The 24,340-nt window shown below is 47.1% G+C and overlaps 1 protein-coding gene across 1 annotated transcript in view; it reads left to right on the plus strand.

Annotated features, from left to right (window-relative positions):
* Positions 1–24,340, plus strand: part of MARCHF4 (membrane associated ring-CH-type finger 4) — an 80,980-nt gene that overhangs the window by 49,583 nt on the left and 7,057 nt on the right. The window contains exons 2-3 of the mRNA XM_065750475.1: positions 4,748–4,903; positions 11,748–11,940. Coding sequence (XP_065606547.1) covers positions 4,748–4,903; positions 11,748–11,940 — 349 coding nt within the window. The remainder of the gene's footprint in view (positions 1–4,747; positions 4,904–11,747; positions 11,941–24,340) is intronic.

Here is a 24,340-nt window from a genome sequence, read left to right on the forward strand (position 1 = left end):
GTCCTCTGCTAATGCTGCCCTCTATCTGCTTGAGAGCCACTCAAGGTTGCTAATGGCAAACGGGCAAATACTGCAGAATAGAGATTCTCTCAGCCGTCATGCCAGTGGCTTTCCAGCTTTCTCAGGAAAAAAATAAATAAAAAAAAGGTCTACTGCTATTTGTTTCACTGTCTTTGAAAATGGGATCTATCATCTGGAGAATCTAACCAGCATCCATTTCCGTGGATTTTCCATGGCTGCTCCTTAGCGGTTGATGGCATAATGTTGTCTGAAATGGCCATTAGCTGGGTATCTTTATGAACAGCTTCCCAGGGAAAGTTCAATTTGCTGAATTATGAGCACATCTCTGAGAAGAATTGCATTATATGGTACTCACATGCTGAAAGCATTAACTTTATACTTTGAACTTCTAAAATACGCATTGATGGATCTGATGAGGATTGAAGAATTAGAAAGGTGAAGGTCCCAGTAGGTTGGAGATAACATGCAATAATTGTTATCTTTTTTTTCTTAGAAAAAATAAATGGTAAATTTAGCAAAATTCTATTTAGCTGAGGCTTTTTCACTAGGGAAAAAAAAAGGCAATTGTATAAAAAAAAATAATGGAAAACCTCTTAAATTGGTTCAAGCCATAACTTTAAGGGCACTTGATTTGTGCTAAAGAGCTGTTTGGCTCTATGGAGTCACATCGAATCTACCCCATCATCCTTGGGAACAGAGCTTAGCTCACTCTTCTATCTCATGCAGAATAAATCTAAGTATTGTCTAAAATACTTTGGGTTGTTTTGTTTTGTTTTTTACTTTTAATTAAGAAGAAGCAGAGTGAAACAACAGTGAATTTCTCTTTCAGAAGAGAGACAAAATCATTCTGCCTCACAAAATGGACATAGTCCACAGCAAATCTCCAAAAGTTTAAAGTCTCCTCAGTATATGCATTGGGTGGAAGCCCGGGAGCTATAGACTAGGATACCTCTTCTCCTTGATGCTGAGACAGCTCCCACTCTGTATTCAGCTCAAGTCTGGAGCTGAACTCGCTCCCACACCCAAGAGAGCTCAGAGGTATTCAGGTATCCTGATTTCACATGCGCAGCACTGTGATTTCTATGCACCAAAGGCACTTCACTTAATCGGTGCTATTATCACACCTGATGAGGCACAGCAGGTGATATTTGAGATGCTTGCCTTCTGATTCCTTGCAACTGAGCAACATTTAGTAAGAATTACTTAAATCAGCTAATCAAAAACAAGTTCAATGACATTAGGATGAAGTGGGCTCCAGAACACCTAAGCAAAGTTATTTATCTTGTGGAAATCTTTCTTTAGAGGGAGAAGTGATCTATAGTATAAGTGATCCAATGTGATCTATGAGCTCTCTATTTCTTGCGCTATGGATAAGTAGTTCCTGAAAATCCTTTGTCATTCCCATTTTCAGGCAAGGTTTGAGTTTGTTGTTGTGGAACAGATTTCCGTGACCCTCTGCCTGCCTCCTAGTGCTGGGGAAGCGGGATGGTGGGGCTGCTTGTGGGTGGGAACTGGATAGAGGTGTGTGCATGGGGCTGCCCTGGGCGTAACAGTGTCTTTCTCAAAATTTCACATCCAGCTTCAATTCCCAGCAACGGAGATGGCCCAGGTTTTCCCTCCTTCAACAGGGATTGTCCCAAAGCAGAACCAGCCCTCAGCATCTCCACTGCCCCCCTTCCACAGCTGAGTGGGGCTTGCACCATTCTCGGTCTTACTGAACTGAGGGGCTAACATCCTCCAGAGCCCATGGCACAAACAATACCCCTGAAATTTATATTTTCTGCTCCTTTAAACTACTTCTCCTTAAAGGAAATTGATAGTAAGAGACACCTGGTCTGCCTTTAGGACAAGCTTCCCATAGCTTTTGGAGCCAGTGGTGGGTCTGGGGACCATTTGGGGGTCTGGGCAGATGCAACCCATCTGTGACTATGCCCAGGGATGTCCCAGTACAACGGGATACACAGTCCTTGCTGGGTTCACACTTAGCATCAGTGTCCCAGAGTGCTGGAGAATTTAATGCAGTGTGCACAATGATGGCTGAGGGAAAAAGCACAACAGAAACACGTGGCTTCAGTTCTTCAGAGGTAGCTATTAAGTGTCCCCTGTTGTCTATTGCTGGCTGGCACAACACTTGCACGCAGGAGGGGATGCACTGAAAGCATCTGAGTTGTTGGTGGCAACACACATGTTTAGGTTTAAAAGGATGGAGGGGCAATTCCTATAAGTGAGTGTGAAGACAAGAAAGATCATTAGCACGTATTTATTGGAGTTTACCAGATCTGTAACAATGGGCTTCTCTTTGCCATTGGAGTTAATTCCTCTGTAATTACATTCCTAATATAGAAATCATTTGGCATTTATTTGCCATAATAAAACTTCTCATTGCATTTAAATTCAATGGGAAGTTAAGTGTATTTAGAAGACTCAGTTGAAGACCTGAAATTAAATATTCCTGGTTTCCTTTTCCAAACAAGACAAACTCAGACAAATGCTGGCAGTCAGGTCCGTGTGTGCAGCTGCTCCTGCGAGCAGTGGATGCTACATGTGCTTATCCACAGGGATAAGCTCAGTCCTAGTGGAGGCAATGCCAACAATTGGTCCTTCTTGTTACACCTGAGCAAGGAAAATGCTCAACATTGCAGGAAGCATTGCAGGTGTTAAGATCACCACCAGCCATCCTGGTCAGTCAGTTGTCTTCAAAATAGGAAAACACTCCAGCAGCTGGGGTGGCAGGATGGTGTGCACATGGCTCTTCCCATCTCTCAGGAGCAGCTTGGGCACAGCTGGGGCTGGGAGAGCCCAGAGACCTCATTCTGGTCAAATGATACAACTGTCCCCAGCCCTGTGCCCTCCAGCTGTGTGAGCCACCACAGCTTTGGAAGCAGCCTGTGGATGTCGATGGGCTCCCAGCACTGGTAAATGATAAATAAAATAGCCAGGGCAACACATTGACATCAGTGTGCAGGAGGGCTGATGCTGATCCTGACGCCAGTATTTTCTCCCTGGATATACCAAGCATTAGAAGCATGTGCTGGGAATAGTGTTTTCCCATCAGAAGTCTTCCCAGCAGGCTGAAAATAGGCAGTCCTTAATCGTGCTGATGTACTGCAATGGGGACTGAGTGGGAGCAGCTCCAGTCCATCGTCTCCAGCAGCATGCTCCTCCTGCAGTAAAGCCAGGTCAGCCTGGCCTGGCCTTGCTGCTCCTGAAGACAAGCTCCCGTCTTAGATAGCACAAAGCAGGTTGTTTCAGGGGGACAATATAGAATAATAGAATCATTAAGGTCGGGAAAGACCACTAAGATCAATCCTGCCCATGGCAGCAGAATTGGAAATAGATGATCTTTGAGACCCCTTCCAACCCAAAACTTTCTATGATTCTGTGACCTAGTCCAACCCTCAACCCATCCTGTTCCAGTGCCTCACCACTCTTTCTGAAGTATTTTTTCCCTCCAGAGTGTCTCTGTAGAGCAGTGCCCAAAGGGCATTGGTGGGAATGCCGTTGTTTGAGGCACTGGAGAGCACACTGTGCAGAGCTATCTTCTACAGACCTACAGAAATGGACGTGGGGCTTAACTTCCATTTCTCAGGGCACAGCTGAGAGATTGTTCCTGAGCTCATTGCACAACCAAACTCCTCCTTTACCGTACGAAGGATTTATGCCTTTAATATGCCCCCAGTGTTTATTTTTCTGTTGGTACGTGAGCACATGTGCGCAAGTGTGTGTGTGGCAGTGTTTTATGAATGCCTGCTGTGGACAGAATTGGGCTTCACAGTATGCAAAAATAGCTGTGCTCCACATGCAAGGATATAATATTTCACACGGCTGGAGGAAATGCGATAAATCAGGGTTTTGCTGGATTTACAAAAGACCAAAAACTGGGGATTTTGTCTCCGTATTTCAACCCTGAGCTCTAGCGGGGGACAGCAGGGCTGTCTGTGTTGCAGCATCATGATGTTAGCTGTCCAGGTCTCCACTGCTGTGCAGGATGTCTGTGGACATCTCTTGGCTTTGAGGAGCTTGGATTTCATAGACTCATTTACTAAGGAGACCAAAGAGACCCATGAAGGTTGTCACTGTTGGCTCCTGCTCCATCCCATCCATCCCTGTTGCCAAACCCTAGCCGCCTTGTGGATCCCTGCAGAGATGCTGATGTGTGGGACACCGTCCTGATGCTTGTCCTGAAAAAGTTTGAGGATCCTAAAGCCTTGCTTGCTCCCCTCTCATTGTGTCCCCTCCAGTGTGTAATGGAAATGGCTGACAGGTAGGGCTGAGCCTGGTTTTGTAGCATAAACAGTTATTTACAGTTGTGCTGAAATTTCATGGAAGATGACATTTTTAGGTCACCTAGCTGAAGCAAATGAAATGATTAATGTGTTTGCATTAGATTTCATAAAAAAAAGTATCACTCTTGCCCAGCATGGCTCTCACTTCCTCGGGCTTTCAGATCTGACGTGGTGATCTGAAACCTAAGGCAGTTTTCCTCCAGGTTTAGGAGGGGCAGGATCTGGCCTCCCAACCCAAGGCAGCTGGGATGCAGATGTCTTCTGCTGTGTCCAGTAGACTCAGGGAGGTAACACTATTATCTAAGCCAAACCATGTGAAAAGGGGCGAAGAGCAAAGGGGTGGTGGAAGGAGCACTTTGGCCAGCACCAGGTCTGTGCGTGTCCTCCTTGTCATGCCCTGTGAGAGGAGGGAGCCTCATGATGCCATCTCTCTTTTCCAGGGGGAGTTGCTGAGCCCGTGTCGATGCGACGGATCGGTGAAATGCACGCACCAGCCATGTCTGATCAAATGGATTAGTGAGAGAGGCTGCTGGAGCTGTGAGCTGTGTTACTACAAGTACCACGTCATTGCCATAAGCACAAAGAACCCTCTGCAGGTAAAGGTACAAGAGACATTTCAAAGTCTATTCATTCTCGGTCCTCGTTTTGTTTCTGGGAGGAAGTAGATTTTACTGGCTTGGGTTTTGCCTCCCTGCGCTGTGGTCCCTGGTGGTGCTGGGGGCATCCCTTAGAGCCCTGCTCCTTCTACCTCTCCTCTCTGAGCTTGATACCTTTTTCACTTTACTGCTCCCCACGTCCCAGTATATGCCAGCACAGCGCTGGAGGCGGTGGCTCTGATGCTGTGGTCTCTCCAGGCTTAATTCTCAGTGTGCAGGTGTGCACACAATGAGTAAACCACATCCTAATGTAAGTACCTGTGGAAGGCAGCAGAGGACCCTCCTTTTTCCTCTTGTGAGTTCGAAAGCACTGCAGCTTATTAAACCCCACTGCAGGCTAGTAGTTCAAAATCAAGATTTAGAATGGGGAAAGCTGTGTGACTGTTAAAAATGGAATAATTTATCCTTAATAGCTATTGATTTATTGCTGGAGCAATACCTGAAGATGGACTAATTGCCGAGCACCATTAGTGCCTCAGACATAAGGAAGCACATTAGACCCAGGCACTACTGCTTAATTAGCATCATGTGGAGGGAGAGACATTACAGCAGCATGCTGTGCTCAGACACCAGGACAACGCCTGTGCGAATGTTGCTCTGTCCAGCGCTCGGTTGCATTGGCTCTCTGTTCATCTCTCTGACTCTAACAGGAGGCAAACCCTTTGCCAGTGATGGTGCCCAATTGTACAGGACTGGGGAGATGCAAATCCCTGTTCTCTCCTCCAAATTGCTGCCCGTGTTCAAGCCCAGGTTGGATGGGGCTGTGGGCAGCCTGATCTGGTGGGTGGTAACCTTGCCTGTAGCAGGGGATTGGAACTGGATGGTCTTTAAGGTCCCTTCCAACCTCAGCCATTCTGTGATTTAAGATTTTGTGACTCTGTGTATGTCCTTCTCCAGGCCTGAGGTCACTAAAAACAGTGGAGAATGAGGCAGAGCCCTTAGGACTCCAGTCTGAAATGAAGTAGCAAAATTAGTGGGGCATTATGAGGAAATTTTGCTGGGGGGAAGGAGAAAGCATCCCTGCTCTCTGCAAGTCCCTGCAGCTTCTAATTCAATTTTCCCTGTGCCATTGCCTGGAGAGAACAGTAGTTCCATCCCAAACCCCAGACCCAGAGCATTTGAGTTTCTTGGCTCCAGTAAATCCGTCCAGATTGTAACACAGCAGGGGAGATCTGGACAGAGCAGCATTTGTTTATTTCTGGAAAGCTGGTACATGAGTGCCCGAATGCTTCACAAACCTCAGGTTGAAGGAACGATGCTGGGCAGTGTCAAAGGCTTGTGGGTGCAGATTTGTGACTTGTGTGCATCCAGCCTTTAATGAACAACCTCCAAGTACTCTACATCCCCATACGGCTCAGGGCAGCTCAGGACATTCCTGTGGCTCCTCACTTGGCTAATATTTGTTGAAGCAATTCACAGATGAGCTCTCATCTCACAAACACATTTCAAAGCCTGCCCAAAGGATCACTTTTTTTGTCTCCCCTGTTAGAAAGTGACCTTTGCCACAAACATGAAAACTGACTGCCAGGAGCAGCCAAGCCAGAGAGCTAGATGGACATCTCTGCTCTGTGAGCATGATTCCTGGGGGACCGTGTTCTTAGGGCTTCCTGCTGCTGGCAGGGACTTCACAGTGCCTCTCACAGAAATGTGGGAGATTTGGCTCAGCAGAGGGTGGGAAGAAACAACTGGAGTGAAAAGTCACTTGGTCTGGAACAAATGTGGCACATGCAGAGATGCAGCTGTGTGCCCTGCCTGGTGTCAGCACAAAGGCATGGCTGGGAAGCAGGTGTTACACCAGCATCAGCATGTGAAATCTGGAGGGACGTGGCTCATGTATGAAGCCCGGTGTCCCTTGGGGGACGTGGGAGCCATAGCACATCACCTCGCACATCTCTGTGCTCTTCGGTGGTTCTTGCCATCCTCCAGTGCTGGAAAAGGGAGAGAGAGGCTGTGATGCTCTGATGCTGTGTGCCATAACGTGCCGCAATGTGGCCAGGTGGGAAATGTGTCTCTTCTGCTCAGTCTTCACCCCACGTGTGGACAGCAGACACCTCTGGACTTACAGCTATGTCTCTTAGCAAAGCCATAGTCCCTGGCCTTTCTTCTTAGGGGCTGTTGGAATTTCTACCCAGCTTTATTCTTTTTAGAAAGTTCTGAATGTCTCAAGCACAGACGTTGGAAGGCAGGGACATCCATTTATTCCAGACCAACCATCATGTGAGCAGAGACCACATAGAACTCACCTCCTTATCAAATGAAGCATGTTCAGATGAAACTCAAAGCCTGGCTGCACTCCAGTTGGTCAGAGCAAGGCAGTACACCCAACACCCACACGTTCCCCAGGATCTGCCTGTTTCTCTGCCCTATTGGATATGTGCTGCACATTTTCTAGAGAGCCTAGGAGTATAGCATGGGCCAGATGTGCACGGCGTGGGCAGAGAAGTTACAGGCAGGGGAACACAGTTCATACATAATTAACACAGATTCCTTCAAGCCTCCAGGCTGTTATGATGTCTCATAGCAGAGAGGGGCTTCCAGTCTGGCATTTTGATATAAAGAATTTCTGTAAATTAACCCCTCAGCCCTGGATGGCTGGAATATAAGAGCAAAAGACTTAAAGCAGCAACACTGCTGAGACTGGAAGATTAAAGTTGTTGGAGAACATGGCAAGTGTCCTGGCAAGCAGAAGCAAATGAGCAAAAATTTCCCACCCGCTGTGAGCAATCAGGAGGTGCACAGCCTTTGTCCATCCATCCCCTGCTGTCCTTCTGCTGGCCCCTGAGGCAGGAGACACGGGCACAGAGAGTCTAAAAACTCCTCTCCACTGCAGTATGTTTGCAAAGCCCATGATTTTAATGAGGCCCTGAAAACACAGCGTTTTGGAAGCATGCAATAGCACTTGCTATGACAGGGTTCTGCAGTGGGTTTCATCTATACAGATTTGTAGCCACTCCCATGCCATATTCATTCGGTTGCTCTGATTTCAGCAAACACAAGATCAGTTTGAACCAGCCTTCCCAGACCTACTGCTGTCTGCAGTCTCAGGGAGTTGTACTCTGTGTCACTTTCTTATTCCTGCCTCTTCCTGTCCTATGGGTTAGTTCATATCCAAAGGTCCTCAGTTGTGGAATGCTGGGGTTGGGATCTGGTCCCAGTTCTCCCCAGTGCTTTGGGAATAGCACCTCCTTCTCCCTGCTCTGTTTCCTGCATTTGAATAAACCAGAGCATCTGTAAATGTACAGCAGGGAAGCTACCACGGCTTTAGGACAAATTTGCTTGGTGAGTGTACTCTCCTAAAGATAATCAAGGTGGATAGCTAGGGCCTCAGGACAGCACTGAGGAGAGAGCCAGACACAAGCAGTGATGGGAATGCTCCACTCCATTCTTCTAGGATAAACCTCCACATGTTTGGGATGCTGGGTCTGAAACAAAATTGCTGAGTAGCACACTCAGGATGTTAATGATACGTACTAAGGGGACGTGTCAGATATAGCAATAAAAATAAACTGAACTGCCTGAGGCAGGCATGGGGGAGCTCTCAGAGGAGTGTAGGAAGGCTTTTCTAGCAAGCTAGGCTTCTTAGCAAGCTGCTGCACTAAGACAGAGGTATCTTCTGCAGGCAAATATGTACCTTGGATCTGCTTGCGCTCGTGCTTGTGAATCTTTGGAGACTACTGGTATTAAAGAAAGGGAAATATGGATCAAACCCTAAATACTACACTAATTACATTATTAATTTTTGTTACATTAGCAGCAGGGGCTTTGATTACAAGGCTCTCAGAGAAGCACTGAATCAAACAGGAATGGTCTCACCTCAAGTACAAACCACAGATCACATAAAGTGGGATATGATGTACAAGTACCAGTCCTAGATTCATCTCTACCTATGATCATTGCAGACATCAGAACTGGGCTCCTAAGAACCCTTTTCTAAGGCATCTAGGGCACAGAACTTTGGGGAAATTGAGGAACTTTGGGGGAAGTTCATCCAAGAGAGTATGTTGTTTTACACATGGGTGTTGTGCCAAAGTGGTCAGCCAAGGAGGATGGTAGCAGAGGACAGACAGATAGCTCCTGATTGAATTATGACATTTAAGGTGGTGAGGCACTGGTGCAGAGAAGCTATGGATGCCCCATCTCTGCAGGTGATCAAGGCCAGGTTGAGTGGGGCCTGGACAGCAGGGGGTTGGAATTGTATGATTCTTGAGGTCCCTTCCAACCCAAGGCATCTTGTGATTCTATGAGTCTTCAGAGCAATCTGCTCTTTTTCCGGTGAAAAAGAGCCCTTTTTCCGGTGTGGTTGGCAAAACCATTTCAGGGAGCTGCTTCAGCACTCTTTGAAGCCAGTGTGAGCCCAGCAGCCACAGAACTGCTTCTGTTATTCCTCAGAAGCCTGCAGTGCTTCCTGGTACCCACAAGTTCCACCCTGCTCAGCAGTGGCACACCATCTATCTGCCCTAAGTCAGTCTCAGTTGACAGTGTGAGTGCGCTGCTGGGCTGTTGTTAAAGGTACACTGCAGTACAGCCCAGCAGCTCACTGCACTCACCAGTTCACATGTGACAGTCAGTTCACCCACTAAATCCCTGGTTTGCTGGCCTTACTGATGATGGAGAGAGATTGGGGAAGTATTAACTTCTCATGCGAGTTGGTTGTTTTCCTCGGCATTCAGCTCTGACCCATCAGCAATTGCACCCCCAGTGCCACCTCCTGAACAGTCAGGACTGCTTCATTACCACCAGCACCAGGCAGCAGCCCTGTCAGTGTTCCAGCATCTCTGCTCCCATCCAAAGGCAGGTCTGAAGCTGGTGCTCAGGTGTAGCTTCTCTGCCCTGAGCCATGTTCCCTTTGAAAGTATAATGCATTTAAAATCACAGTGTTGCCTCTCTCTCTGTAAACCAGTTGTACACAGCTGCTAGCTGTAGGAAACATCTTCTTCTCCTTTTTCTCTCTTTAATTGCTACCTTGGAAGGACCTGTTGCTGCCACAAGCCTTGCAGTGTGCCAGACAGATGGTGAGGAGCCAGCCCATTACCTCCTCAAGAGAGAGAAATGATGCAGAATGATTTTGCTGGCACAGGCAGGTCAACGTGAGGAACCTGCAGCAAAACCATAGCAGGCAGTGCTAGGAAAGGCTCCCTGCACCCCCATCCCTTCAGTGTTTGCCAGGTTTAGTGGAAGGGGAGAGGACTGCCTCAGTGGGGAACAGCCTCTGTCCCTTCTCAGGAGCTTTACGGCCATCTATCTACTTCATGGTCAGCTATAAATCAGGCTGGTACCAGCACCTCAGTGAAGCTGTACATCGCTGATGCGCAATTTGAGGACTGTCTTCCATTGCAGGGCACAAGCCAGAGATCGAGGCTGGCAGAGGCAGACACTTCAGCTCACCTCTGAGCCAAGTCATGCAATCACCTTCCAAAGCAGTGCTTTGCAAGGGACTGCATTCAGTCCAGGGTCTGGTCACTGGAATTATAGCAGTGCTGTGCATCCCTGTGCCAGAACAAGTCACCTTTACTGCCCTTTGAGCAAGGGTCAGAGTTCTCCCTGCATCCCAAAAGCGCTGGTGACCTCTAGCTAGTCTGGGCATTAAAGAGCAAACTGCCTTCTTGCCCTACAAAATGAGGTTATGAGGCATATCCTATGGTGTCCCAGGATGTGTTTGACAAAGGGGCAGGATGCTCGGGGCTCTCCAGAGCTGACACCTCGTGGGGATGTTGAATTTGGCACGACTCCAGGCTAAAATGTTCAGACCCTCTGAATCCTCTGCACGTGCAGGAGCTTGAAGTCCCCCTTTATTTATCCTTCTACTAGCCCTACTGAGATTTCAAGGGCATGTATCTCACAGCTAAAGGTGGCCTATATATTTCCATCTCTCACAGCCTGTTTACACATTTGATTTCTGATTTGCAGGAGGCACTGTGGGCCACGTCCCCCCAAGTCTTGTCAGAGAAAGCAATTTCTGCTCTTGGTTTCTACAGGACAGTTCTCTCAGCGGCATAAATCTAAGTAAGGAGGCTTTATTCTGGATGACAGAGAGGAGATCGGGCTTTGGATATTTATAATGTAGCTTATACAAAGCTATTTGACATAGCAAATGGATTTGGGGGAGTTAGTACTATTTTTTTTTCTTCTTCTGAGGAAAGAAGCATTGCCATTTACCTTACGAAACAGCCTGAACATGTCATTCCCTAGAGGCAGAGAGTCCTGGCAGCAGCAACTTGCATTATTGGTAATATTTTGTGGGGTGTACATCGCTTCCATGAGATCTTACCTGCTGTTGTGCTCCTGTCACATCTCACCAAGCAGCACGGAGCCCGCACATGGGAGACCTTCAAGGCAAAGCATGGCTATCTGAGACCAATCTCATGGTAAAAGGATTCCTTCACCAAGGCTGCTGCCCAGCGTCCATTTGAGGCAGCATCCTGCTTGTGATGGCTAGGATCTGGGGATGGCATTATCAGGGTCTTTATACCAGTCCTTCCTGCCTCTCTCAGGTCTTTGTGCTTTCTTGGTGAGATATAAGATTCCTCCCCTTTTCCTCTTCAGCAGTGCTGTCAGGAAACATGGAGCCACAAACTCAGACAGCTGCCTTGTTCCAGCCAAGAGGTGGACCAGGTAAAAGCATCTATGTGTAGAGTGCACATATGAGGCACAGGTGATCTTTGGGATCTCCAAGAACCACCACAGTGAAGCAAAATAGCAATGTCCATCATGTAATTACTTTCTCCTCTTTTTCCCTTCTCCCTTTCCTTGTCTCCCCTCCTCTCCCTCTTGCTGTCCCTTGCAGTGGCAGGCCATCTCCCTGACAGTCATTGAGAAGGTTCAGATAGCAGCGGCCATCCTGGGTTCCCTCTTCCTCATCGCCAGTATCTCGTGGCTCATCTGGTCGACCTTCAGTCCTTCAGCCAAATGGCAGCGCCAGGACCTGCTCTTCCAGATCTGCTATGGAATGTATGGCTTCATGGACATTGTCTGTATAGGTGGGTGAACACATCTCACGGCACACGGCAGTCCCTCAACTGCAGAGAGGAGCAGGAGATGGTGTGGAGAGCTTTGTTCCTGGACTGAACCCCTTCTGCTTTTCCCCTTCTTTTTTTTTTTTTTAACACCTTTTCTACAGTGCTCTCTGCCAGCCTCTGCAGCCCTGGAGAATCTCCTTGGCTGGGCTGGCAGAGGGACCTGCAGCAAGCCTAGAGAAAAACAAATCTCTCTCCAAAGAGAGAAGAGGGCAGGGAGGTCTGGGGGAGGCTGGCAAGTATTGATGGACACTGGGGAGAAAACTCCTACCTTTCTGGAACAGCTGACATAGGGACCGCCCTGTGCTTAACCATGGCAGGCTCTGGTTTGCACCTCGCAGCTAGCACCACGCTCTGCATGGCTGTGTGGGGAGCTGCAGGAAGGTGGTGTGTTCAGGGCAAGGTCTCTGCTCCCGCAGACAGCCTGGGCAGGGGAACAGGGCTGGCAATACCTGTGGGAGAGGCACTCACAAGGCAGGGCATGAAACAGTGGCAGTTACCAAAGCAGTCAAGTGAATGCCAAACATGCTCCTGATAAATTTCTATCCAAGCACAGGCCACCAGATAATGTTAAATTCAACTGACCTTGCCACGAAGCAAAGAGCATTCCAGAGGGTTCCTGATACCTAGTTTCTTCCATTACTGGCATAAATACATAATGAGTTTCCCAGGGAAAAAAAATAAAATAAAATAGGTCAGGGCAGTACTCTTGGCTTGGTGGATTAGTGTTAGTGTGAGTAGAGCCGTTCCTGAGGAAAGGAACACAGCCCCAAAGTCAGCCCTCAGGAAGAACAGCAGTACAGTCTCTATCATAGTTGGTGAATCTGGGATAGAGAAATAACACTAATCAGGCCTTGGGAGAGAGGTATGGGCAGCACACCCTGGTCTGGGTTCAGATTGGCATCAGCATCCTTCCAGGACAGGACAGCCAAAACCCAGACCGGTTCTTCCCAGCCATCCCTGTGCTGACAAGATTTGGTCTCCTTCACCACGAGCTGCCACAGATCTACAGCAGCAAGGAGTGGGCAAGGAGGGTGAAAGAGAGACAGGCAGCTCCCATGTGCTGCCACAACAGCTCTGGTGATGTCCTCTTGTTGGTGTGATTGGGAGTGGAACAAGGTGATCTCTCTGTGCATGTGGCATGTGTATGTGTCACCTTGTTGTTGGAGGACAGAAGTGGAGAGCCTTGGCATGGGCAGACGTCAGTAATATGATTAACTGGCTTTGATAAAGCTTCAGGAGCTGAGGGGAACTGATTAGCTCATCTGTCAATAGATGCTAAATCCTCCCACATGGAAAAGAACAAGCCATGCCAGATAGGAACTGAAACGGAGCTGGGCAGAGAGATTCAGATTTGAGGGGTTTTGCTTCTTTTTTTTTTTTTTTAAGGATCTGGCCTTTATTTCTCCTCTCCACCTTCTTTAGGGGGTAAAAATTTTCCCTTTGCATTCTACTGATGTCACCACTAAGCATACTGCCCCAAGCTGTGAGCTTTGATTTTTCCAGCCAGAGAGCAAGGGGCCATCCCATTCCCAGGAATACTTCAGAGCTGTGGCTGAGAGCAGCCCCTTGCCTTGCAGCCCTCCCTGCACAGCTGGCAGCCCTGGTGGGCCAGACATGCTGTTTTTTCCCACAAACTCAAAAGCAAGTGGGAAGCACTACAATGCAGTGCCTTGATGTGTATGTTTTCTCTTGCTCAGCACCTCAGAGCAGTGCCCACCCACAGCTGGCTCCGGTCATGTTGTGTGCAGCATGTCTGCTGTGCTTTCAGGCAGCCCACCCATGATCAGCCAGGAGAGACGATGTTTTGTGCCATGAGAGCCTTTTGTATACATTTCATACCTTTCTCTAGAAAAGCTGATATGTGCATGCAGTCAGCACCAGTGTTAAAACATGCTTGTGTTGTGTTTGCAATCCCAGCTGCTTAATTGATTTAGATTGGACATAAGGAAGATTTTTTTTTGTAATAATGGTAGTGAGGCACTGGCACATGTTGTGCCCAGAGAAGTGGTGGATGCCCCATCCCTGGAGATATTCGAGGTCAGGCTGGAGGGGCTCTGAGCACCTGATGGAGCTGTAGGTGTCCCTGCTCATTGCAGGGGGATTGTACCAGATGGCCTTTAAGGGTCCATCCCAACTCAAACGATTCTATGATTCTGTGAACTCCTCATTCATTGCAGCTTTCGTTGTGATGGATACAGCAATGGCAGCTTTCTGAAAGACTTGCAGTGAGTTGAGCAGAGTGGCTACTTCCCATCTTTCATCCTTCTCCCAAGCCTTATAGCTCCGTACAATGTCTTTGATCACAGCTGGGCAAAACTGTCTCCAAAGACTCAGAGTTCTGCTCCTGACTGCCTGAAGCCTGGTGTTACTCCTCCATGGGCTTTAGTTCCACTTCTGCAAGTTCAGGATAAAATCTCCTCTGGATAATTGTAGTGACAACAGTTCTAGAAATACCAGAGTGTAGTCTGTGCATTTTTGTAACTTCTCCTCCACAGCCCAGCCCTCTTCTTTTGCTTTCCAGCCTGTGGATGGGTATAAAAAAAATAAGGCACTAAGAAATGCTCAGTGAAAGAGCAGGACATTAGATGCACTCAGTCGTGGTAGATCTGTTGGGTTTTTTTGGCTAACATAACACTCACATTGTGTATTTTTTGATAACGGGCTGCACAGCCTTAGCTTGCAGATGCTATTCTGTAGGGCATACACTAATTGTGAGTATTCCAATTGCTCCTTCCATTAGTTTGATCCTGAATTTTGCTTCCACTGGCAGAGGAGCAGAGGTTTGAAAGACAAGGTAGGCTCTGAGCAACCTGATCCAGATGTAGGTGTCCCTGATCATTGCAGGGGAGTTGGGCTAGATGGCCTTTAATGGTTCCTTCCAACTCAAACAAATCTGATTTCCAAATGAGCAGATGCACATCTCTGAAGCAGAGCCCCTTGGCACTTTCTGCCTGTTTCCACTTTGGTTGTTCTTCCATCTCTTGAGTCCACTGAGTAGTCATTGAGTGACTTTTATCCAGGAGAACAATTAGCACACTCAAGTTGGGATTCGCACAGATCATTTGGTGATTACTGTCCTCACTAGAGCTGCATGCACATGCTCTGAAACTGTCTGATCTGCTCCAAACTGAGCTTTCAGAAGAAAGCGTTAACCCAGAGACTACTGAACCATGTATCCAAATTCAAAGGGTTTGGCTCAGCCACTCACATGCAGTAATACACAAGCTTTCCTTTGAACTCTGCTGGATCCTAGCATGCTCAGCAAAGACAGCTTAATGGACAGACAACATTTGCTGTCCCTGCTCAGACCAATGGAAACAAAAACACAACCAAAATAAAATGAATCTGCTCCTCAAAACCAGCAAGACAGACGGCATGGCCACGCGTGCCAGAAGTTATATCCATCTGGGCAAGATGTGCAAGATGGTCTTTCAGCACTGTTCTCCTCTTTGATCTCACATATCTAACGGGAGGGCAGGATGCTCTGGAAAGGATTGCTTGGAATTTGCAGGAGTCTCTGGTCCTGGAAATTTTAAAGAACCTGTGAGGAAAACGTGTGTCAAGAACAGGTTGCAGAGAGATTATCCCAGTTTGTGAAGGAAAAACAGACTAAATGCTTCTTGATATCCAGCCAGCCCTAATGTCTTTCACTCTGATCTCTCTTTCTCTTTCGTGTGTGCTACCTCTTGTCAAGTCTACAGGACAGACATGAGAGCTGAATTAAACCAGAAACTGGCAATGGTGCCAGCATAGGTATTGCTCTGCTATGAAGCCATCTGCAACATAAAGACTCAAGATCTGTGGCCAGGAGGTGAATGAGAAGTGAGGTGGGGACAGTTCATTCGATTAACTGCTCTCCCCACAGGTCTCTGCGAGGTAAATCCAGAAATCTGGCCTAAAGAGGGATTAGCAGAAATGCAGGTATTGAAATGTAAAGATAAGTGGAGTGAGCCTGAGCTACCGAGTAGAGAGATTGGCAGCTTAGAGCTGGGCTGTAAATCCTGAGAGATACCTGCCTGTTAATTAAATGACAGTCCTTGGAGGGGGAAGGAGGGGTTTGTCTCTCTTTCTGTCAAGGTGCAATTAGAGAAAGTCGGTGTTTGTAGATTAAAGTGTCATTTGGGGTCAGAAGGACAGGAAACAATCTCCTGTTAAACAAGGAGTAACTCTGCCAGCTAATGAGAGCATGTCACAGCCTAGACTTAGTAAATCGTCAAGACTGCTCCAAGAGAGAAATGCAGCTCAGAAAGGACATAAGCAGGCTGTTGTGTGCAGCACTGTCATTGTCACTGTTTGTGTGTACAGTCCTGCTTGGGCTTGCACACACGGCATCCCTGTGATTGACATGTTGGGGCTTATCCCTAGCAATGCAGAAGCAACCTGATCTGCCTTCCCTTGGATTGCTGTTTGGTGGGGCTGATGCTTTGTCCATGCTCAACCACTCCTTGCACTCTGACTCACCCTGCCGTGCTGCTGACAGTCGCTTGCTTCTGTAGGCACTAAATCCTCATGTTCTTTGAAGCTTTTCCCTTGCTTTCCTTGGCAGCCAGTCCCCGAGGGTATTTGCCTTCACTACATAGCTGCACTGCAGCTCAATAGCACAAGAGACAGGCAGAGCAGGACCATTCATCCTGCCAACGATTTTTGTTGGCACACCATGGCAATCCATTACAGATCAGGAAGTGTGTGCCCGCTGTTTTTAATCCCAGCTGCCAGCAAGAATAATCAAAAGCATCCAAAACGTCTGACGGCATCTCAGCACAACCGTAGGTAATAACATAAGAAATCAATAGCCAATTAAAACTGATCCACAGCATTTGATCTTTCATAGAGCAATGGGAGCCGTAATTAATGGAGCTTCCTTGAGATGGTCACAATTCAAGCTTCCTGCCAAGATTAATGTGGTTCTGTTTTAAATGAGCTTTGCTTCCTAAGGGAAATGCCAGGCTGAGGATGGTTCAGGGTGTTTTCTAGCCAGGTTACTTGGGCCCTGAGCATTCAAAGGATTTAGGAGCCTAAGTCCCAGCAAAATACAGAGAAACTGAGAAGTTAAGTGCCTTCAGAGTCTTGGTCTTCATCTGTACACATGGTCTCATTCTCAAAAGTGGATGCTTCCATTCAGATCTGCAAAGTCTCCTAGAGAACATATAAGGAATTGCTACAGCATCTGGGAAAGCAACAAGCCCTGTATTCTTGATGATACTCTTTATGTGGAACACGAAACAGAAGACAAATTTAGCCTGGAGAAGAGAAGGCTCCAGGGAGACCCGAGAGTGGCCTTTCAGAATCCCAAAGAGGAGCTATAAGAAAGAAGGGGACAGACTCTTCAGCAGGGTTTGTTGTGATAGGACAGGGGGAAATGTTATCAACTAAAAGAAGGAAGATTTAGATTGGATATAAGGAAGATGTTTTTTTACAATAAGGGTGGTGAGGGGGTGGAGAAAGTTTCCTAGAAAAATGGTGGATGCCCCATCCCTGGAGACACTCAAAGTCAGACTGAAGGGGCTCTGAGCACCTGATGGAGCTGTAGGTGTCCCTGTTCACTGCAGGGAGTTGGACTAGCTGACCTTTAAGGGTCCCTTCCAACTCTAATGATGCTTTGATTCTATGAAATGTCTTTGGAGGATAAACCTGAGGCCAATCCAGAAAGCAAACAGGTATGCCTTCAACACACCTGCAGGAATTCCATAAGAATATGTAGAAGCCCTTCAGCTTAATGCATGGCTTGTGATGTGTTCATGTGCTTTTTGACCAGTTTGCCTGCGAACAGGTACAGGACAATCTGGGAGCATGGTCCCAGATCAGCCAGTCCCAAAAAGTTTCTTTAAAATCAGGTATAACTAAGATGTCCCTGCAGTCTGCGAGGTCTCTCTCTTAACTAAATTCAAAATGGAGCCAACAAGCCAGGAGAAACAGGGACAGTCTTAAGAAGGAGAGGGTGGCAGCCCAGCTTTGTGTGTTAATATGACTGAAGGGGGATGCTAGGCTGTTAGATACCTTCTTGCTCACTGTAGAGCAGTTTTCCTTGAGGTACGTAGAGCTAAGAGGAGTGACCAGAGCCATGCCCTGTCAACAAAGAAAGACAGGCTCATTTTCCTCATACTGTGAATCTTGGTTTGCATACATTTAGTCAAAATGTGCATGCCCTAGAAGTCACTCAGCATATCATTGATTTATCAGCTGTGGAGACAGGAGCATTCCCCGTAGGATGTGTTGTGGGACTCTCAATCCAGATGGGCAGGGACTGTCCCTTGCCACCACTCAGGGCCCTGTACCTGGGCCAGCAGCAGAAGCAGCAAGGCTGTACAGCTGAGCTGCCCACCAGCTTCTTGGCCACTATCCAGGAACAGCAGATACTCAGCAAAGCCAAGCCATGCCACCCCTTCATTCCTGAACGATGAGACCTATTTTTATCTAATGCTGCATTGATTATTCAATAAGAGCACAGTAGGCCAGCCAGTGTGCATGTGTGCACTGCTCTCACCAGTGGGCATTGCTGCAGAAGCTCTGTGTGCATTTCAAATTCCAGCACAGCTCTGGCAGCTTCCTTCTCCCTTTTTTCCCTCTCTGTCCCTTTTTACAGGATGGGCCTTGTCTTCCAGCACCACCAGAGCAGCACCTGGGCCTTTCACGTATGTCCTTTCAGCCCCCAAATCCTTTGCCACATCCAGCTCCAAACAGTTTCCCACTATTGCAGCAGAGCTCCAGAGATGTATTTTGTCATGAATAATCATATGGTGCTCTCTGCTCCAGTGGATCAATGTGTACAGCATTTAGCGAGGGCAACATCATTAACATTTTCTAAGGAGGAAAAGAAATCCTTCTGTCTTATGGACTGCCTCTCCTAATATGTTACAGTCAGAACGTTGATTCCCTGTCACTGGATTCTGTGTTGGCATGGAGGGCCTGATGTCGCCAGGTTCAGCTCCCATCCACAGGCAGAGGCAGGAGCACTCACCTGCCTCTCATAGCAGGAGATTCACTCGTAGGCAGCTGGCACAACCTCCACACCAGCTGCATGAATTGTGGTGCATAGTTAAAAGGGAGAAAGCCAGGGGAAGAAGTAAGAAGAGTTCAACGTGAAGCCACATTAAGCCAACCCTGCTTCTTGAAGCAGTGACTGATGAGTTCTTCTCCTAAGGATGGTCCCTACACAACAGTTCAGTGAGCAAGAACTGAAACAGAAGCACGGGTGGTTTCAGGTTGAGATCTGATCCTGGATAGTGATGGATCAGAAATGATAAACATGGCCCTTGGCCTCTTGGCTCCTATTTCCTTCCTTAGCTCTGCACAGATAGTTGAAGAGTGCTTTGGTGGCAGAAGCAATCTCAAGGGGTTAGGCTCAGACAGGACCTGCAGCCCTCAGAAAATGAAAAATTCTGTGAAGTTATCCCCATTTTCCCTTACAGAATTTAATTTCCTAATAAAAACAGAGAGGGAGACATTAGCTCTACCTTCAATAAGCAAATGTCATATTTTGATTGTTACTGAACAAAGCATTTTGATTTAGCATTTAGAGATGACTTCTCACACTGAGTATTTTAAATTCAGCATCAGAATTGGAATACATTAAAAAAAATACAAGTCCAAATGAAACATTCTCTTCTGTCTGAAAACGTATACATATACTTCCATCCTGGGGGACAGCATGGCTTTTCAAGTCTTGGTCCAAGCTGGTATGATGCCGGATTTCAAAGCTCTACATAAAACAATGCTGTTGCTCAGCTCTGCCTTCAGAGAAATGTCCCAGGAATATCTAAGGATATAGCACAACTGTAAAAGCATCATTTTGGTCAAAGTGGTATTAGTTATAGGATAGGAGGGTTTAGAACCCTTACCAGGAGGGCTCACTGCTGTGGCAACAAAAGTAATATCCACCTCCCTGGACTTCTGTCAGAGAATGTCCTGAAGATATAAAAGAGACCCATAAAGTCACCAGTGGGCCAGGCTGTGCACCAGGCCAATGCTCTGCTCAGTCCAGTTTGAAGTGATCTTCTGTTCCATTCTTTTAAAAATCCAACAGCATCTGCCATGCTCACAGCTGGTGTCATGCACCTCTTATCCACAACGTCCTACCAAGGTGTGGGGTGCTACTGTTCTTTCCATTTTAAATGTGGGGAGAAAAAATACACCAAAAGGATTCATACAGTCCTCACTATGAAGCAAGAAGGAGAATCTTGAAGAGAGCAAGAGGGTATATGGGTAATGCCTCTAAGCCCTGTACCTGCACAGTTATGGGCAGACTCACAAGTGAGGAATAGTGGAGGCGTATGATTCAGAACCAAGTGCATTGTGCCGGTACAGTTCCACTCCTTATTTATTTATTTGCTTTTTCCAAGAAGAGTCTCCTTTTTTTTCTTGCTGCCTGTATAGCTAGAGACTGCCCTTTAATCTTCTGCTTTATTGTGTGCTACGAATTAAATACCACAGGAGTACAAGGGCCCTTAAGGGCACAACATCCATTTTGCTGTAGCTGTCCACAGCCAGCTGAGCTTGCAGGAGTGCTTTTGTTTATGGCTTGACTGTTTCCTGAGTGAGGACTACTTAGAGGTTTATTTTACCCATTTTTGCTGTTATTTTTTTGTTTGTTTTGTTTTGTCCAGGTTCTGAAGCAGGGAGTGAATTAGGGCAGGGCTGGAGAAAGTTGTGGTTGGTAGATTGTATATGTAGAGCTGAAAATACTGTGACATTTCTAGAGTGATGGTACTGCTCTGTGTGGTACCCATGGCCATCCCAGCTCCTCTATCACAGGTGGCATCCTGCAGACAACTGATGCTGTTTTCCCATAAAAACAAACCACATAGGCGTGCTAAATGGAAAGGAATTTCCTGTCCCTTGGACACGATATCTGCTCCTTACATTTGCCAGCCTTTCCTCATTTGGGGAAATTTGCCAGCTCAGCCCAACAGGGCCATTCCCATGTGCTGTGGAGGAACACATGGCTGGGCAGAGGACATGACTGGGGATGGAGGCAGCAGCTGTCAGAGAAGCTGGCATGTGCCTGGTATAGTATACGGTATGGTGTATATATATATAAAGCTCTACACTGCACCTACACCACACTGACCCCAGCTCCCATCAGCCCCGTGACAGAAAGTTTTTACCTGTCCTCTCCATTCATCCCAGTGGATAAAGTGGTCTGCCTCCAACCAATGTCACAGCAGCTGTGGTGACCTTGTGAGACACTGGCACACTGATCCCTCTTCCAGCCAGCAGGAATCTTGCTGAGTCTGGGAGTGGGTGTTAGTGGCTGTGCAGAGCTTGGGGCATAGCTCAGATGGGGCTGCTGCTCCTGCTGCTCTGCCAGATGGAGCAGAGGAGGGATGAAGAAGAGCTCCTGCTGCCATTCCAGGGGGTCCTGGCTCACCTGGGGCTGAGGAAGCATTAAGGCAGGGCTGTCCTTGAAGCCCAGCTTGCATGAGAGGAGCCAAGTTGTACTAAGACAAAGTTTACTGCTTCATCAGCAATAGAATGCTTGGGGCCCTGCTTGTGCTGTTAGTGGTCTGAAAGGGAAGAGTCCACACCAAGAGAGCTGGGAGCAGCTTGTCTGTATACACCAGAGGGACTCAGCTTCAGTTTTGCCATTTGTGGCCCATGTGACCAGAGGAAAGCCAGGCACGAGACACAGAACGGTGTGAAAGCTGCCTGTCAGTGCAATCCCATTACAGAAAATACACTTGATGGGGAGAAGAAATGAGCGCTTTGTCTTCCCCAGACCCATGGACTCTGTGACGGCACACATCACTCTCAAGGTCATACTTGACCAGGCTCTGAGCACCCTGATTGAGCTGTAGGTGTCCCTGTGCACTGCAGGAGTGTTGAAGTAGATGGATTTTGAAGGTCCCTTCCAGCTCAAACCATTTTATGATCAACACCAGTGAACAGGGCCCAGCCACACACAGCCATACCAGCTCTGCTCAGTCAAAGCACAGCTCAGCCTTGCATATATTTAATCAGTTCTTGAGGTATTAAAAATGTGCATGGAGAATGATTGATAAGAAAATGCCTGATTATAATCAGCTAATTATTTTTTTCCATATGCTAAGCATTCACTCAAGCTCTAATCTTTTGGAATAAGTTTTCAGTGTATGTCGTGTATCTTTCAGTGCTGGGCATCCCCCAGCTTGTTTCAGTATTCAGGGCAGACCTTTGCTAGATATCCTGTGGACTGAAAGCATTCTGCTCACTGGTCTGGTGGCTCACGACAATTAGAAATGTCTTAAGGATGGTGCAGAGGTCCCAGGTCATTCATTACCCTCATGAATGCAGGGTAGACTATCCAGTAAGTACTGGAAATGTGCTGTGGAAAAAAATAGGTATTTTGAAAACAGAGATGAGAGTTAGGAAGGAGTCTATTCTTCATGTTTGATTTTTCCTGAGAGCAAAGAATCCTTGAAAATCTGAACGTAGCAGTAGTTTGTACAAAAAGTGACTGTGCGATAAAAGCATTCCTGAACTCAAGAAATGTATGATGTGAGGATAATGGGCTCCAGAAAAGCAGCAGCGGCAGCAGCCTCAGGGGAGCAGAGCAGGGAGTAACTCTTGGGAAGAGAATCAGAAGGATAAAAGAGCTGCGAACAGCTCGCGGTTGCCAAAAGGGATGATACTAAAGGCACAACAGCAAACTGTGCCTGTGCAGGGGAAAGCTCAGAAGCGTGGGAAGAGAGCACTGCAGCTGCAACAGGAGCTCTTTGAGGACCCAGAATCAGAAGCTGCAATCACAAGAGGGCGGAAAGAAGAGCCTGCAACTAATGACAGGTCTCCAGGAATCACAAATGCGTGGGGATCAGTCAGACCTGAGCCCCAGGATGACCGTCCAGAGAGAGAGAGGGAAACAAGAAATGGGTTCGTAAGGTTATATTACAGTCTAAAAGCTCAAATAATACTTGATGGGGGAGAAAAAAAAGGCCAAACATTAAATGCTGCCTTTGTTTCAGTCTTCAAAACTTAACTAAAATAATTTTAATGAGGAGAAAGGAGCCCAGGGCAGAATCTGAAAAGAACAGACTCGAAAATATTTAGACAAGTTGGCTGTGTCCTTGTCAGCACATTTTAATGAACTTCAGAGGAAGCCGCAGGAGCAGTCCCTGACCCGTGAGCATTTTATCATTGCGAACTCAGGGAGGACACAGGAGATGCCAGGCAGCTGGGGAAATGCAGGCAGAGTACCTAGCTTTGAATATAATCTCTGTCATTGCAGAAGGTTTGAACAGCAGATCAAGGAAAGGAAGGGCAAAGCAGTTTGACTGATCCATAGAAAGATAGTAGAAGAAATCATTAACTGACCAATTGATGAGCACAAGAGTATAACCACCTCTAATTTGGGAGGGTCACTAACCTAGTGGCTGAGGAGGAAGCAGTCGGTTTGATATCCCATGGCTTGAGCAATGCTTTTGATGCTTTGCCTTCAGGTTCCCCTAAAGAAAACAGTGAAATGTGGTTTAGATTATGTAACTAAAAAGCAGATGTACCACCAATTGGAAAACTGCTTTCGTAGTCGTTGTCGGTGGTGTACTGAAAACACATTTCAAGTAGGAATGTTTTGGACTCTGCTCTCTTCATTATTTCTATTAATGGCTTAGATAATGAAACAGGAGGTGCTGTTAGAAAATCTGCGGATGACACCAAGCTTGGAAAGGACACAAGCACACTGGAGGATCAGATCAGACTTTGAAACAATCTTGCCAAATTGGAGAAATCAACAAGATGGAATTCAATAAGGAGAAGTGCAAAGTGCTATCCTTGGGAAGGAGAGAACAAAACCCCTAACACAAGCTGGGCCAGGCAGTCACAGTGCCAGAAACAGTAATGCTGTGACAACATACCAGCATGTTTTGTCAGGGTACTGCAAGGTAAGCAGTGTTATAATTCTGACTCTGCTCCTCTGCTCTGCGGATTGCACTCTTTGGGACCTTGCTTGCAGAAAGAGGATGTCAAATTTAAGATATTCTGGGGATGATGAACAGGAGTGAGGAGAGGGAGAGAATTTCCTGATTCCCCACTTGATATTACTTCTCCCCTCCCAAATCAGCCCAAGGGCAGCATCCCACTGATGCCATGACATTACTTTCAATTATTAATCTACCCACTCCCTGGTTCATCCACTTCACTGGTGCCTGTTGAACACAGCTCTGCAGCCTCGGGTCTTGGCCCTGGAGGATTTAAAGGTGTTGTGTTGTTTAAGGAACTTGTCAGATTCAGCTAGAAGGGACCTAGAGGAGATGCCAGACACCAGATGCCCCTTTCCCAGCCCTTATTTCTAGGGAAAAGTCCCTCTGGCTTTTTTATCTCTCCAGGTTTATCACCAAGGACTCTCTTGCATCACTGATGAGGACTAAAGCACAGGGGAATGCACTGAAAA

This window comes from Cyrtonyx montezumae, unplaced genomic scaffold (assembly GCF_038088225.1).
Source record: "Cyrtonyx montezumae isolate F1298 unplaced genomic scaffold, pur_monq_1.0 scaffold_7, whole genome shotgun sequence".
Classification (NCBI taxonomy): Eukaryota; Metazoa; Chordata; class Aves; order Galliformes; family Odontophoridae; genus Cyrtonyx; species Cyrtonyx montezumae.